This window comes from Pongo pygmaeus, chromosome 21, assembly GCF_028885625.2.
Source record: "Pongo pygmaeus isolate AG05252 chromosome 21, NHGRI_mPonPyg2-v2.0_pri, whole genome shotgun sequence".
In the NCBI taxonomy this organism is placed as follows: Eukaryota; Metazoa; Chordata; class Mammalia; order Primates; family Hominidae; genus Pongo; species Pongo pygmaeus.
Genome location: NC_072394.2, coordinates 56,574,119 through 56,590,094, shown reverse-complemented (window position 1 = coordinate 56,590,094; position 15,976 = coordinate 56,574,119). Strand labels below are relative to the sequence as shown.

At 43.8% G+C, this 15,976-nt stretch overlaps 1 protein-coding gene and 1 long non-coding RNA gene across 8 annotated transcripts in view; one reads left to right on the top strand and one right to left on the bottom strand.

The window, feature by feature from the left end:
- BCAS1 (brain enriched myelin associated protein 1) overlaps nt 1-6,023 on the top strand; it is a 130,782-nt gene extending 124,759 nt beyond the window's left edge. For 6 of the 7 annotated variants that reach the window (XM_054467789.1, XM_054467785.1, XM_054467788.1 and 3 more), the window contains one exon: nt 4,976-6,023. In XM_054467789.1, the coding sequence (XP_054323764.1) occupies nt 4,976-5,050 (75 nt within the window). In that variant the 3' untranslated portion in view covers nt 5,051-6,023. The remainder of the gene's footprint in view (nt 1-4,975) is intronic. The other variant, XM_054467787.1, reaches the window with a different exon arrangement.
- On the bottom strand, nt 2,679-13,113 carry LOC129021849 (uncharacterized). The gene is made up of 3 exons (XR_010125227.1): nt 9,393-13,113; nt 8,595-8,705; nt 2,679-7,791 (listed from the first exon to the last, which is right to left on the bottom strand). It is a non-coding gene; the product is annotated as an uncharacterized LOC129021849 (long non-coding RNA).
- Between the last annotated feature and the right edge of the window lie 2,863 nt (nt 13,114-15,976).

Here is a 15,976-nt window from a genome sequence, read left to right as displayed (position 1 = left end):
AGCTAGTTAATACAGGTCATGTTTCTTGGGAGAGCTGATGGAAATTGGCCTGGTGATTCCTGAAGAAGTGACAAGAAGTGGACAGGTTTGAGACACTAATTACAGTTCTAGACACGGAGTCCCTCCTCTGGGACCACACTCCTTTACAGACCTCATCTCTTTAGGATGGTAGCATCCCTTCAGGGTGGGACTGCTTCTGCCACACCTCCCAGACACATAAGCCAGGCCTCCAAGAAGCTGTGTCTTTTGCTGAACATTCCACAGGTTGTAACAGACAGAGGCAGCATTCAGCTCAGGTCCCCTAGACCCCAAGTCCTGCATCGTCCCAGTGTCACAAGGCCTCCAGCAATGATGGAGGACAGAGGGGGGCTTCCCTGCCACTTTCCAAAGACCAAGCCTCAAAGACTTTCAAGCTGGACACATTCCCCAGGGTTGCCTGACCGCCTTCCTGGGAGGGGAATGCTGGCAGCCGAGCCTGTCACCACCCACAGAACTATCGTGGTGCCTGTCACCCACAGGAAATGAGACACACCGCAGGCCAATCCCTGCATGATCTTTGTCTCACAGTGACGTCCTCGTTAGTCAAGTCCTTTTTTCCTCCTTCTCCATCATGCTGCTTGAGTTCTGAGAGCAACCCACTTGGTTTTCAAAAATCTGAAAAGAACTGGAAGGAAGCCCTTGGAATTCACAAAGTCCAACTGTTTGCAAACATTTTCCTTTCTTTTTGAGCAAAGGGACTTTTTTGTTTACAAAAGAAAATGTCACAAAACCTGTGTGTGTGTGTGTGTACGGATATATGCATATACGCACACACAGACACATATGATAAAAGTGAAGCTATTCTGATTGGAAGACTGGGTTTCTCCCTTCCCCTAAGCACCACTTCTTTGATGGCCCTTTCCCAGCCTTCCCCTTTCCCATTTTCATGAGCCCCTGAAGTGCTAGATTGTGTGCAGTGCAATCTGCAGGCAGGTTTAGCAGATGAACAAATGGAGGCTTAAAAGGGGAAGACATCTGTCCACACTGGTGTGGGCTGAACCGAGGCTTGTGACAATCAGCACAGTCACTGCAAGGAGCCTGAGACCGAGGGTTGGAAAGAGCGGGCAGTGAACAGGAGACAGCCGGGGACAACAGGTGAGCTGAGGGCCAGATTCTAAGTCAAAGTGGCCAGGCCATTACTGCATGACCTAGTCCTAGGTAATCTTGGAGCCTCAGTTTCTGCATCTGTAAAACAGGGTGAATAATAATCACTGTCCACCTCACTGGGCTGGAGAGAGAACAGGTAAGAGAATGGGTCTGGTTTGGCCTTGTGAACTGTGACGTGTAGTCCTGGTATAGAAGGCAGAAAAAGGGTTGCGTTTATGTCTCTGGCCTCCAAGGTGGAGTCCCAGTGAGGCCAGAAGGGTATGTATATGAGGCCAGTGAGTCAGGTGTGATCTGTGGCAACCTAAAGGGCAGGTGCCCACCTAAAGGGGGTGCCACTCCTCAGCACCAGCCACATGTTACCTTGGGGGACTGCAGACCCATTGTGGCAGGACCTGTCCATTTATTCAAGAGAAAATAACAAAGGTGGAGAATTTTTAAGAGAAAATACCCAATTTTTAAATGCCAGCATCTAATTTTTTTTAATAAATGAAGAAAATGCTTGTATAAGTTCATCTATATGCAAAGTTCAGGCCCGTGGCAGCCACCTGGCCATCTGAGTTTGCTGTTTAGCCTATCAAGCCCCAAGATCAAGCTCATGGAACTTAAAGGATGGAAACCTCGGGGAAGTAAGCTTTAATAGAGGCGAGCTGACTGGGCAGGGTGGAGCCTGGGTGAACCAGGACCCACGGCAAGGCACGCTGGGCAAACAGAGGCAGGATGGATGGCTGCCACCCGTGGCCAGCCTGAGACCAGGCTCTAGACACTTGCAAGAAGCTTGTTCCTGGACTTGAACCTAGCTCTCATCTAGTGGCTGCATGAGCTTGGACCTGTCACCTTGCTGAGTTTCAGATACCAGATCAATGAAGTGAATGGTGCTGATATCACAGGGTTAGCATGAAGATGAAATGCAGTAGTGTACAATGCCCTTAGAGCAATGCTTGTGAGGTTTAATTAGTCAGGAAAGGCTATTTTGTGAGTATTATTTAGTTAGCCCCTGCCCTGGGTTGTAAAGGTGCAGAGATGAGTCTGGCACCACTGTGCCGTGGGGAGTTTGTGCTCTAATCACAGCAACAAGCGATTACAATGCACAGTAAATGGAGGGGATGGGGAACAGCATTTACCCAGCTCAGAGTTCAGAGATCAGGGACAGAAGCCAGCACCCCACTTACTGGCAGGAACTTGACTGAAGTGGCTTGGGCTCGCTGGGCTTCAGCAGCCTCCTCTGTAGCCTGAGAGTGACAGTGGCGTCAACCTTGTGGGCTGCAGTGAGGACCAGGTGGGATGGCAGTCTAAGACCTCACACAGATGAGGCAGCAGGCTCTCAGTGGCGAGGGACCGGCCAGAGGTCATGCAACCAGAAAGGGATGGAGCATCCCCAAACCCACAGCTGACTCCTGAGCCCAAGCTTTCGGTATCTCACGGTGTCCTGGTCATCTCTTGATGCCCCAAAACTATTAATAACACAATGTGTTGTCTGCAGTAGGTCCTCAATATATGTTGTTGAATGAATTAGTGAATTCAACTACCACCACTAAAAGTAATCATAACTCTTTTATCATAGTTACTGTGTGACAAAGATTGTTCAAAGTACATTGCATATACTAACATTTAATCTTCAAAACTACCCTGTGAATTCCCATTTTATCAACGGTAAAATTAAGGCTTGAGTAGAGGGTTAGGCAATTTGACCAAAGTCACCCAGCTAGGAAGTGACAGGTCTGGCGTTCAAAGCCCAGCAATCTGATTCCATGGTAAATTACATGAAATTACACTACACTATGTAGTATTTACAATATACTATACGATGCTAGATTATACAGGGCACTATACAGTCTATGTACTATATACATATACTATATATGTGCCCTTTATACATCACATATACTAAACTACACTCTATTTATTATGCTATAATACACTCTATGTACTATATTACATATTATATGATACTATGTATATTCAACTGCATTATACTACAAGACACTATGTACATATACTACACCATATATACTTTGTGATAGTGTATTATACTTCCATTTCCTATACTATATACTATCCTGTTCTGTATATGTCATACTATATTATACATTATGCTTTGCTATACTTTATTTACTATACTATACAGTGTACTAAACTATACTGTGCTATAGTTACCATACTTGATTATACTATATATATATACTATATATACTATAAAATATACACTACCCTATATTGTACTATCCTATATTACCTTATACTACACTATACTATCTATGTATACTATGCTACAATACGTTATTATACTACTCTATACTATACTCTATGTGTATATATATATATATACCGTATACAATATATACAATCTTATACTGTACTACCCTATACTGCCTTATAGTATAAAAGGAGGCCCACAATTGATCCATGCAGCAAGGTGGATGAATCTCAAATCCACTATGCTACATGAAAGAAGCTAGTCTGAAGGGCTGTATATACTCTAGGATCCCATGATATGACATCCTGGCAAAGGCAGAACTCTAGGGATGAAAACAGATCGGTGCTTGCCAGGGTCTGCGGTGGGGAGGGGTTGACCACAGAAGGCACAAGGATCTGGGAGGGGACAGAACAATGTGACATGTCAATTTGGGTGGTGGTTTTAGCTGGCTATTTGTGTTGGTCTAACCTCATAGAACCAAATACAGAAAAGGTTAACTTTACTATTTATAAGTTATACTTGACAGAAACAGTAAAGTAACAATAATAATAATAGTACTCAGGCTAGGCATAGTGGCTTACACCTGTAACTCCAACACTTTGGGAGGCCAAGGTAGGAGGATCACATGAGCCCAGGAGTTCAAGATCATCCTGGACAACAAATTGAGACCCCGTCTCTACAAAAAAATTTAAAAATTAGCTGGGTTTGGTGGTGTGCACCTGTAGTCCAAGCTACTGGGGAGGCTGACGTGGGGGGATCATTAGAGCCCAGGACTTCAAGACTACAGTGAACATAGTCCCACCACTGTACTTCAGCCTAGGCAACAGAGTGAGACTTTGTCTCAAAAAAATAAAATAAAATAATAGTATCTGCCTGACAACATTCCTTCACCCACATTCAGTCAATGTTAAGGCTAGGTACCATGTGCTAGGAACCTGCAAGGCGCTGAGACACACAGAATCCTTGCAGCTTCCAATCTGGTGTAGAAGACAGATGTTAGACAAATAAATTAGATAATAAGATCATTTCAAAGAGTGGTATGTTCTGAGAGAAAATAAAATAGGGTTTGGGATGGGGGGGTGGGCGGAAGGATAGCATTAGGAGATATACCTAATGTTAAATGACGAGTTAATGGGTGCAGCACACCAACATGGCACATGTATACATATGTAACAAACCTGCACGTTGTGCAAATGTACCCTAAAACTTAAAGTATAATAAAAAAAAAAAGAAAAGAAAACAGGGTGATGAACCTAGATGGTAACTGGGGAGGGGGCTAAAGTAAGGTAGAATTAGTACCCCCCAGGTACTAAGTGCATTATAAGTATGAACTCACTTTATCTTGGGAACAACCCTCTGAGATAAGTTTGTCATTTCCATTTTAAAGATAAAGAAACCAAAGCGCAAAGAGATGATAAGTAATTTGTCCAAGATTTCACAAAGCTAGAAAGTCATGTAACTGGGTATTGAACCCGGGCATCTGATTGGAGACCATTCTCTTACCCAGCACTGAGGAATGAGATATATTAATTTAGCACAACACCTAGCACAGAGTAAGTGCTGCATAAATGGCCATTGTTGCTGTTGACATTACAGATCTTCAATAGGCTGCCAAGTCTTTCTGTTTTTCTCCAGGGACCAAAGCGGATGTTGGATGCTCAAGTGCAAACAGACCCAGTATCCATCGGACCAGTTGGCAAATCCAAGTAAACAAATCAGCACGGTTCCCACCAGGTTCTCCTGCCACCAAGATGTGTTCTCCTTACTCCATCTCCTCCCCAAACACGCTCCATGTATATATTCTTCTGATGGCCAGCAAATGAAATTCTGCCTAGAAATTAAGCCCGAGCTGTTGTATATTGAGGTGTATTATTTACGTCTCTGGTCCAGTCTTTTCTGGCAAATAACAGTAAAGATGGTTTAGCAGGTCACCTAGTTGGGTCAGAAGAGTCGATGATCACCAAGCAGGAAAGGGAGGGAATAGAGGAATGTGTTCGGGTTAAGTGATGAAAATGGCAATGGTGGCTGGGCATGGTGGCTCTCGCCTGTAACCCCAGCACTTTGGGAGGCCAAGGCAGGTAGATCACCTGAGGTCAGGAGTTCAAGACTAGCCCGGCCAACATCGTGAAACCCCATCTCTACTGAAAGTACAAAAATTAGCCAGGCATGGTGGCACACACCTGTAGTCCCAGCTACTCAGGAGCCCAAGGCACGAGAACTGCTTGTACCTGGGAGGTGGAGTTTGCAGTGAGCCGAAGTTGCACCATTGCACTCCACCCTGGGCGACAGAGCAAGATTCTATAAAAAAAAAAAAAAAAGGCAGTGGCAAGTAAGTTATAGAAGAGAAATGCTGCTAGAAGGAATTAAGCGTTGTAGTAAACGCATGCTCATCTTCTAAGCTTGAAGAGGGGAGACGAAAATCCATTTGTTTAAATTCACATCTCAAGGAGGGAGAACCCGGGCTGTGTTGGGTGGTTGCCAATTTCCTAGAATGGAATGGGTGGGGTATAGAAAAAGGAATGAATAAGCGTTGTTTTTCAAATAGGGTCCTTGTAAGTTATTGATGAGAGGGAAAAGATTGACTGGGGAGGGCTTAAAATGATTTGGGAAAACAATTGCTTTTGAGGCTCAGTGACAAGGGCAAAGAGTACAACTTAAAAAAAAAAAAAAAAAAAAAAACAAAGGAAGTTGCATGGTTATTTTGCAACACAAGGGGGCGGCAAGGTCCCCATTTTTATCCTGTATTCTGTATCCCTAACAAAGATTTGGTCTCTGCTATCTTACATTATTAATGTTTCTCAGATGGCTGAGGGGCTCGCTTCATCTGTTCCGTCTGACACTTATCTCAAGTGTGTCTGTCATTCCTAATGTTCTCAGGATGTGCTCTGATAAAACCCTCCCCATAACCTCAGTTAATAAAAATTTACAGAAGATTTCTCAAATACCTGAGTTGTTTTTAATACCTGTACAAAGGAGTAAATAGGATCCTGAGTCTATTAAAATGTAATTCAAAGTAGCATATGATTGACTGACAGTCATGTAAACTGTATCTTTCTTTTTCTGATTTAATAAAAAATACATTTACTTCTAAAGTATCTTTTAATTTTCAACTTTCAAAGCAGTCTGAATGAGATGGCTCTAACTTCTACATTATAAAATCCATACTCTTCCTCCATTATCTTCTTTGGAAGATCATTCTCTCCCAGATCTTCCCAGATTTCCTTGTATATGGGCACACACACACACAAATGTGTGCATGTGTATGTTTGCATGTACACACACATGCATGTATAGAACAGTGCTGTCTTAGGCCAGGTTGCTTGGAGCAGAGCCTGAGATGGGGATTTGGACGCATAGGATATACTGGGAGTGGGCTCTGAGGGAAAGGGAGTAAGAGAAAAAGAAGAGGGCAAGCAAGGAGTTGGGCAAGGGTTGGTTTCAACTGGAGCATGAATTGCACCACTCAGATAGTTTGACCTTGAGTCAAGGGAGCCAGCCTTTGAACCCCCATAGGTGAATTCTGGGCTGCCCTGGGAGGTGGGGGGATGGGCAAGCGGCCCCCATTGAGCTGAGAAGCTGGGATGCCTAAGTAACTGGAGGACAAGTGCATTGGCAGTGTCCACTACAGATACACACATATATGTTCAGATACATATTTATACCCATATTTGCATATATATGCACATATTCATATATATAAATATATATCATGCAGGAATAGATCCATGCACTCACACAGTCATGTTTACATACATGCAAATAAACACATGTAACTAACACAGATCCACACACACACATTGGCTCACACAAATCTATCTCATATGCAATTCATCACACATTGGTCGGAGATAAACATTGAATATACTCTCCTGATGTGGATGGACCTCGACTATAAGGACAAGTTTGCTGCTTAGGCAAATTACACCACGGCTTTGGCAAATAGGCATTTGGAAAATGTGTTCAGAAAAATATGGTATCACTCAAAACCCAAGCGTAAGCGAAGAGAGGATCCTGTGCTGCTGGGGCCTATTAGCTCCCAGCTTGGACGGGTCAAATTCGTGTTTCCAATAAAGACCAGAGGTCTTTTCCTTGCAGCTGGGTTAGCTTTTTCAACCCTCCTGACCATACCTCGAGATTACTCACACCTGTGCCTCACCCAGTTGAGCACTATCTCATGCCGCTTAGTATCAGAATGCTTAACTTGGCATGAAGCAGGAAAACAGCACTTGGGGAAGCCATTGGTGGGAGGCCCATCACTGCCATCGTCAGAGCATGGGGTGATTCAAGGAAACCAGGCAGCTGCTATTCCTTTGTCTCCAAACACCGTGGAGGTTGCCTGCTGCAACCTTTGGTGAGCTCCTGAGCTGCAGTCCATTGAGGAAGGTGACAGTATCATTTGCAAGTTTCACCTCGCTGGGTACAGGGGCTTTTTGCCCAGATAAGAAATGCCCCTAGGCAGGAGGAAGAGAAACAGACTGAGTAGCCCAGGCCAGTTACTTAGCCAGTTACTAAGGCAGATGGAGCCCTCCCAAGCCCCCCACTCAAACAAAACAAAACAAAATAAAACAAAAAAAGGCTCTTTGCTGAGAATCTCTCTGCAAAGCATGCCAACAGTTTTTATAACTGGTCTCCTATGCTCCTGGGCCAAAAAAGAGAATAGTCTTTTAATGAAATTGCTTTTTTTTTTAAAGCAAGAAAGGGCAGAGAGACGTAAAGCACATGACTTATTGGGAGAACTCTAAATTCAGTTATACCTTAAGAAACAAGTTAATACTCCATTTTTGTGTTTGTGTGTGTGTGTTATTGTTGTTGTGTTGAATTGAGATCCCATTTCCAATGCATTTACAATAAATACTAATGTCCACCCCTTATGCGGAACTAGAGTGAAAAAGAGCTGAAACTCACCAGTAAACCCAAGAAAGCCTTTAGGACACAGATTCCCAGAAATGCCACTCAGACAGAACAAGCAGTGGGGGAAATAAGCAAAGCAAAGGTGGCACACAGAAAAACATGATTAAAAGAGAAAGAAGAATTAAGACCTGGGGGAGGGAGCAAAAATGACTTTCTTCTTCTTATTATTATTATTTATTTACTTATTATTTGTTTTTAGGTACACAGGGAAGTGTGTCTTCTCCCATGTCAAGAAGTGGCCTTTCCAGGAATGGAGCTATTGAGCTGAAATGGCTGCCACTGCGCGCGCGCGCGCGCGCACGCACACGCACACGCACACACACACACACACACACACACTCACCTCCCTTCCAGTTCCAGCTGACGGTGACTTTTTGACTGGTAACCATAAAATAATTCATTCAAAAGGGCAGTTGTTCCCAGCAGCCAGTGAGGTCCTTCCTGCGTTCGTTGTCTTGGAGAAGGAGGCACATAACAAAATAGAAACCAAAATGGGAAGGAAAAGAGAAAGAAAGTGAAATTCCTGTGTCTTTGTTGTATGTATCCGCTTGCTTTTTAGACAAATTATCAGGGGTCTAAACACACATTCTCTCCCCTCCCTCCTCCCACTTCACACACACTAGATTGTTCTTGTTTGTTTGCAAACAGTCCAGAAGCACTGGGGCCTCATTAAATTAGATTCTAAGTGTCTTAAAGAATTAGATTTCAAGAAACCAAGAATCTGTGTCCTTCCCCTTCTCAGAGTGCCTGGAAGGATGCAGATTTCTCCAATCTGAATCTGACAATGTTATTTCTTGTGTCAGATAATCCCAAGTGGATCTTATACCTTAAAAAAATAAAATCAGCTACACTACCTACCTTACAGGGAAGGAAAAAGAAATAATTCCAATTATTAACTAACCCAAGATACAAACACAGGGGAAACTAGGGAATGTGCTTTGCAGCAATGTAAGATTATAGGGGTTGGTTTTAACCATCCTTTGAATGTCCCTCTTTAAGCCTTTTTAAAGGGCAATTTTGCACGGTGAGTAGAATTAGGCTTCTCCGTGGTCAAGATTTTGTTCACTCTATCAGTGCAAATTAAGTGGCACTGGCCCACTGGAAATTATAGTCTCCATTAGGAAGAAAAGAAATTACTTACCGAGCAGCAAATTCTCTAAATTTGTAATTCAGATCTTTAGTGCAGAATGCCGGTCAGGATCCAGCCCTTTGCATAAATTGGTTTTCTGGGGAGTTTAACCCCTTAGCCTCTGTTGCCCTTTTCTTGAACGGCATTCACACAACCCTCTCCATCTCCTGGCCCTTTAACTGGCCCCGGCAGAAGTTGCAGTCCACAATTTCACAGAAGTAAGGATAATACATTATCACACATTACCGTTTATAAAGTGCTCTGGGTACAATCTGTAATTTAAAGCTGTATTTCCCTCACTGAACTTAAGTGCTTCCTTTGTTACATTTCATTACCGGGGAACTGGCATGCACCTGTATAGATTTTCTTTTTCGTTTTTTGTTTTGTTTTGTTTTTCCAAATAAGCACTTCTTGACAAAATGGCCCCCAGCTGCACTTCTGCTAATGACAGCTGTGGAAGGGCTGGTTCCTTACGTGATATACTCTCTCAGAAGCATGCTTTTGTCAAAATGCAGCCACGTGGGGGAGCTGCAGGACCTGGGGTTCTACAATGCCTAGACCTTTTTCCCTGATTGCCTAACCGGGAAACTGGGCCAAAGGAGCCTGAGAGTGTATTTGTTGATTATCTTCTAGAAAGCAGTCAAGTTTAATTAGGAGAACTAGAACGAGAAAGCTGAACTGGACAAGTCAGTTGCCTTCTGTGATTCTCAGTCCTCCAAACGAAGATAAGGTTGGTTGGTTTGTGTCCATCCTTATCTGCTCTATCTCGGAAGAAGCTCAAGGAAGACTGTGTGATTGCAAAACGTTTAAGTTGGTGTCATTGCGATGCATTTAAATAACCCTTACTGGCCCATCCTGCTCCACAAAGCAGCCTTACCTCTCATCTTCTCCACTCCCAACTAAAGAGCAAGTGACTTAAACTCTGAGTGTCCTCCCTCAACAATGGGCTAATAATAGAGCCTACTCGTGGAGTTGCTGCCAGCATGCAGTGAGATGGTGCATACCAAACATTTAGTGCAGTGGCTGGCACATTGTAAGCACTTATAAAAGGCAAGCTATTCTATCATGGGAAACTTTTAGCACCAAGTAACAGAAAACCCCTACTTGAATTGGCGAATAATCGTAACAATAAGGGTATTTATCATTTCATATAGTAGGTGTTGTATAACATCTTTGGCTTTGATTCTCTGAGACTCTGTTCCAGCTAACAATGATAATGAGGAAATGTATCGTTTCATATAACTAGTGTTAAGTCTCATAGCCTGGCTCTGGTTCTCTGACACTCCATTCATGTTCCATGGCTTGACTTCATCCTAAAACTGTGCTGAATGATGGCTGCAGTTCCAGGCAAGGGGATTGTGGGAATACCATAATCAGTTTCAATGAATCATTTTGGTGAAATCATGTTGAGAAGGCAATACAATGATACAGTAGACAGTAAAGCCATTTTTGGTATCAGTGGCTTTAAGGCTAACCATTCCTCAAACTAACTGTGTCCCTTCAATTCACACCCATGCGATTTGTGTAATGACGGTCCCCACCTTCCAAAGCAGGGCCACTAGAATGTGAACTTATCAAGATCTGGACCTTCTTGTCTTGCTCATTCATTGTTCTATTGTCAGTGTCTAGCACAATGCCTGGACATGGTAGATACTCAACAAATATTGGTTGAATGGATAAATTGATAAACAAATATCCTGTGGCCACACCCATTGTGGATTGCCTTGTCCTCTAGTGTGAATTTGTTTTAGCTCTGAATGTCTGATCACCCTAACCAGACATCTACCCTTCCCAGGTAACCAGCCCAGTGGTTCTAAAAGTACAGTCCCAGGACCAGCAGCCTCAGCACCACCTGAGAACATATTAGGAATGCAAACTCTCAAGCCCCACTCCGTACCCGCAGAATCAAAAACTCTTGGGATGGGACCCAGTAACCTGTGTTTTAGCAGCCTCTCAGGTGGTTCCAATGAAGGAGAAAATTTGAAAACCACTGGTCCAGGTAGAGCTACCACTTCACTGAGCATCAACAGCATGTTTGGTCCAAAGACTGGCCCTGAAGATGCTTAGATTAAAAAAGCTAACATTGAACCTCACTATATGCCAGGTATTGTGTGTCACATGACTTAACCTTGTTCACTGCTTATTTGACAGCTGAGGAAACTAAGGCTCACAGAGAAAAAAACAACTTTGCCCAAGAACACACATGGCAGAGCCAAGGTTGAAATCCAACCTAAGTACATAAAAGGCTTGCTTTCATGTCTGTGGGAGAGACAGGCAGGCAAAAAGATAATAATAATACAATGTAAGAGAAGCAAATGCAGGATGTCACGGGACTCAGGGGAAGGCACTGGTGCAAGACCACAGTGGGTGGAGGTTGGCCACTTTTGGGAGGTGACAGTTGAGTTAACTCACACAGAATGAATAAGCGTTGGACAAAAGGGCTCCCAGAAGAACAGCAAGTGCAAGAGCCCAGGGTCCACAGAGAGAATGGCAGGTAGCTTAGCATGGCTGAAGTGAGACTGTGGGGAGAACGGATAACAGGATGGAAGCTGGGGAGGTGGCACAGATGGATCTCAAGGACTTGGAGTAAAGAGTCCGTAGTAACGAGTTTAAATCGTCTCTTGAGGGCAATGGGGAGCCATGGAAGATATCTGAGCTGGAGGGTGACATAGTCAGATTTATATTTTGGCTGCAGGTAGTATCTAATACAAAAGCAATTCAACTAATATTCACTGAGTGACCTGAGTTATCTGTGAGATATTTATTATAAGGTATTAAACTTCTTTGAAGATTGTAAGAAAGAGATAAAACCTCTAAATGGTTTTGACCCTTCAAAGGACACTTAAATGGTTATTTCTAAGTGTCATAAACATGGACTTGGGATTTGGCCTCATCATTCACCCAGATGATTCACACCCATGATCCCAGGCCGTGCGGTCTTGAGCAAATTACTTCTTCTCAGAGCCTTAGTTTGTTCCTCTGTGGAATGGGAATGATAACAGCACTTATCTCCGAAAGTTGCTGAGAATAAACGAGACCGTGCATTTAGAGCATGTAGGCATCATGTCTGGCAGGTAATGAGTGCTCAGTTAGCTTATTGATGAGGATGCAGATGACCTCAGCCTGAGATAGAACAGACGTGTTCTCTTTCACGGACTGAAGGCCACCCAGACTTTGGGACATCCTTAAACTTTGCCCCAGTTTCTCCTCATCCTCATAAGCAGTTGGCTGGCTGGCTTATCTAGAAAAAGGAAAGGAGGGAGGAGAAAAAGCAAAGAAAATTGTTCATTTTCCCTGCTGTTCACCCCATTCTAAAGTAAGGCAGAATTTCTGGAGAGGGGGTTCGGGTCCACCCTTGGCTATCCTTGGTTGTACAGTTGCATCTACTTATAACGGTGGCCAAGTCGCCATGGCAGTAGGTGCTGTGGCTGCCCTGCCCCATCGTCTTCAGCCTACCCGAGTTTACCTGCAGCACTGACAGCTTCCCACCCCAAAACTCCTCGTTCTTTGCTTTTTCTCTCGGTGGCTTTCTCCGGGGGCTGTAGGAGCTTGTTTAGCCCACCTGCATGGCATTTTGAAAATACCTGAAATTTTATGCCCCGAAGGACAATTCTCAATCAGTCAAAGATGAGAGAGGGCAGGTAAATATCTCAGCTGCCCCATCTCTCAGTGAGACAATGTTGAAGGGTCATCTTTGCGTTCTCTCAAGGGTCCTCAGCAAGACCGAGCCACCCGTCACCCACAGCAGTAACATACTCATGAACACGCCCCCCCACCCCACCATTTGTGCTTCCTGGGATCACTTCCCAAATAAACTACTTGCACCCAAGTTTTTGTCTCAGGGTCTGTGTCTTAGGTTAAAAACCTCTGTGTCGGCCGGGTGCGGTGGCTCACGCCTGTAATCCCTGCACTTTGGGAGGCCAAGGCGGGTGGATCACCTGAGGTCAGGAGTTCTAGACCAGCCTGGCCAACATGGTAAAACCCCGTCTCTACTAAAAATACAAAAATTAGCAAGGTGTGGTGGCAGGTGCCTGTAATCCCAGCTACTCGGGGGGCTGAGGCAGGAGAATCTCTTGAACCCGGGAGGCGGAGGTTGCAATGAACCGAGATCACGCCATCGCACTCCAGCCTGGGGGACAAGACCGAGACTTTGTTCTAAAAGAAAGAAAAAAAATCTGTGATCTGTGTCTTAGGGTTTTCTCGGGAACATCTATCCCATGACAAGGAGCTGAATAGAAGGACATTAATATGGGCACTAGTTTCAAAGGTGCTGGAAGAGTTGAAAAGACAACCATGGGGCCGTGAGGCCCACCCAGAGATTAGAAATAGAACATGGCACATGTATACATATGTAACTAACCTGCACGTTGTGCACATGTACCCTAAAACTTAAAGTATAATTTTAAAAAAAAAAGAAAGGAAGAAATAGAAATAGGCTACAAACAGAACCGCCACTACAGACACACAGCCAAAGGGAAGAGGTGATGCTACTGGAGCCAGGGAACCCGGGCACCCTGTGGGAAGTAGAACCCCATGTGGATGGGGGTGAGGCTGCTTGAGGGTAGCTGGAACCCGATGGAGGCTTCTGCAAGCAGTACCTTTTTGTTGACTGGAGGGAGCAGGCAGGAAAAATACATGTCAGTGCCACCCACTGGCTGAACCTAACCAGAAGCCAGTTGGTAATGGAACCTGGGAAATGCAGTTTAAAGAGAAGCTTGGAAAAATGATCTGAGAGTAAGCAGACAAATACCTAGCACAGTTGGTGGCTTTAAGAGGAGAAAAAAGGGAAGGGAAGGGGAGGGGAGGGGAGGGAAGGGAAGGGGCAACCTCGATTAGGGTCCCACCCCCTTCCCTGGCTCTAAATAAATGAACCTGTATGCTATGGTCATGCTGACATCCTTGTCTCCTCCTTTGTCTTCAGAAGAGAGCAGTAGCTATGAACACAGGCTCTGGGTCCAAACGGCCTTGGTTGCAATCCAAGTGGTACTACTTGCTAGCCACGTGGCTTTCAGCAAGTTCCTTAACTTCCTCCAGCTTCACTTTCACATCCATAAAGCGGAGACACTAGCAGAATCCACCTCACTGAGTTGCTGTGGGGATTTAATGATGTATTCCATGCAAAGCACAAAATGAGTGTCTAAGAAATGTTCGTGCTTATGGAAACAGACTGTTCTTTGAGTTTCAATCAGCTTATTCAAGTTCCTGCTAAAACATGTTTCTTCTCCTGTTTACCACTCACACCTCCAAATTCAATGTCTAGAATCTACCCCTTGTCTCTACTTCACTGTCTTTAAAAAAATAAATAAATAAATCTTTCTATTTTCATAGAGGTTCTGTGAGAACTGAGAAGAAACAGCCTTTCTCCTCCTCTCTGGGCTCACAACCCTCTCTCCGCATCCCCTGCCCCCTCCCTATCTTTGCTGGCCAGTTGTTCACAAGTAGCTTAACAGTTTTGAAAATACAAAAACAGGAAATTATGCCCCAGCCCTAAGACTAAAAAACTCATGTGCAAATCCTTCAGTGGACAGATTTCTTCAGCTTTCAAAAACTAAGGCCTTGAAAAATCAGGTCCCATGGCCAAGTTTTCTGGATTTGCTTAATCATTTCCTTTGCAAATTTATAACCTCTTTAACCATGAAGAGAGATGGTGAGAAAGGGGGAGGCGGGAGTTGAAAATGTTTTAAGTCAACCGCAAGACAGGACAGGAAATTCTGGAGGGGTGTGCATTTCTCTTTAATCCCTTAGCGGCAGAGAGGCCTAAGATAGCAGCTCTGGAAAACTATTTATTGTCCCAGAAATGACCGTTCTGGGATATTGTTTTGCTGTTGATATTGACCCAGAGGAAAATGTGGCAGCCTTCTTCATTCAGTGGCTTAACAGAGCATAGAAGAGCAGGGAAGGCTCTGAGACACCCCGGTCTGATCATTTACTTGGCTCATGCAACAGACATTTATTGAGTGGCTGCCCTGCCCTCCAATGGATAGAGAGGACTGAGACAGCCTCCCAAAGAGGTGAAATAACTTCCTCACTTTTTCAATGCCATTTGAAAAGTTAAGCAATCTACTGGGGGCTGTCTACTAGAAGAATCTAAAATAGGTGATCCAAAGCTGTTTTATTATTAAAATTCCTGAAAGACAGAAAGAAGTGACTTTTTTTTTTTTTTTTTGCCCTTCCTTCTTACTTTCTGAGTTTTTCTTGGCTAATCGGAGTTATGTACTCTTTTTAACCTTTAAGGTAAGTTCCTGTCTTTAGCAGTGGTTTTTATTTGAAGCCAGGGCCCAACCCACTTATGTTGATCCAGCAAATGAAATGGAATGGAACAGAATGGAATAAAATAGAATACAATAGAAAGCTCATGGTGCATCACGGGTAATATGGTTAACATCCATTAGTGGAAGGTTTGCTTTGATTACTAATGTATGTGCATACACTCAAATTGTATTTCTTATTATGATTTGTAATAATAAAAGTTTAAAAGCCTCTGATCTTTAATATAGTTCAGCGGCTAAAGGTGTGGGATCTAGAGTCTACTGGCATGAGTTTGAATGTCAGCCTGTCACTCTGACCGGCTGTTTGATGTTGGACAAGCTGATTAT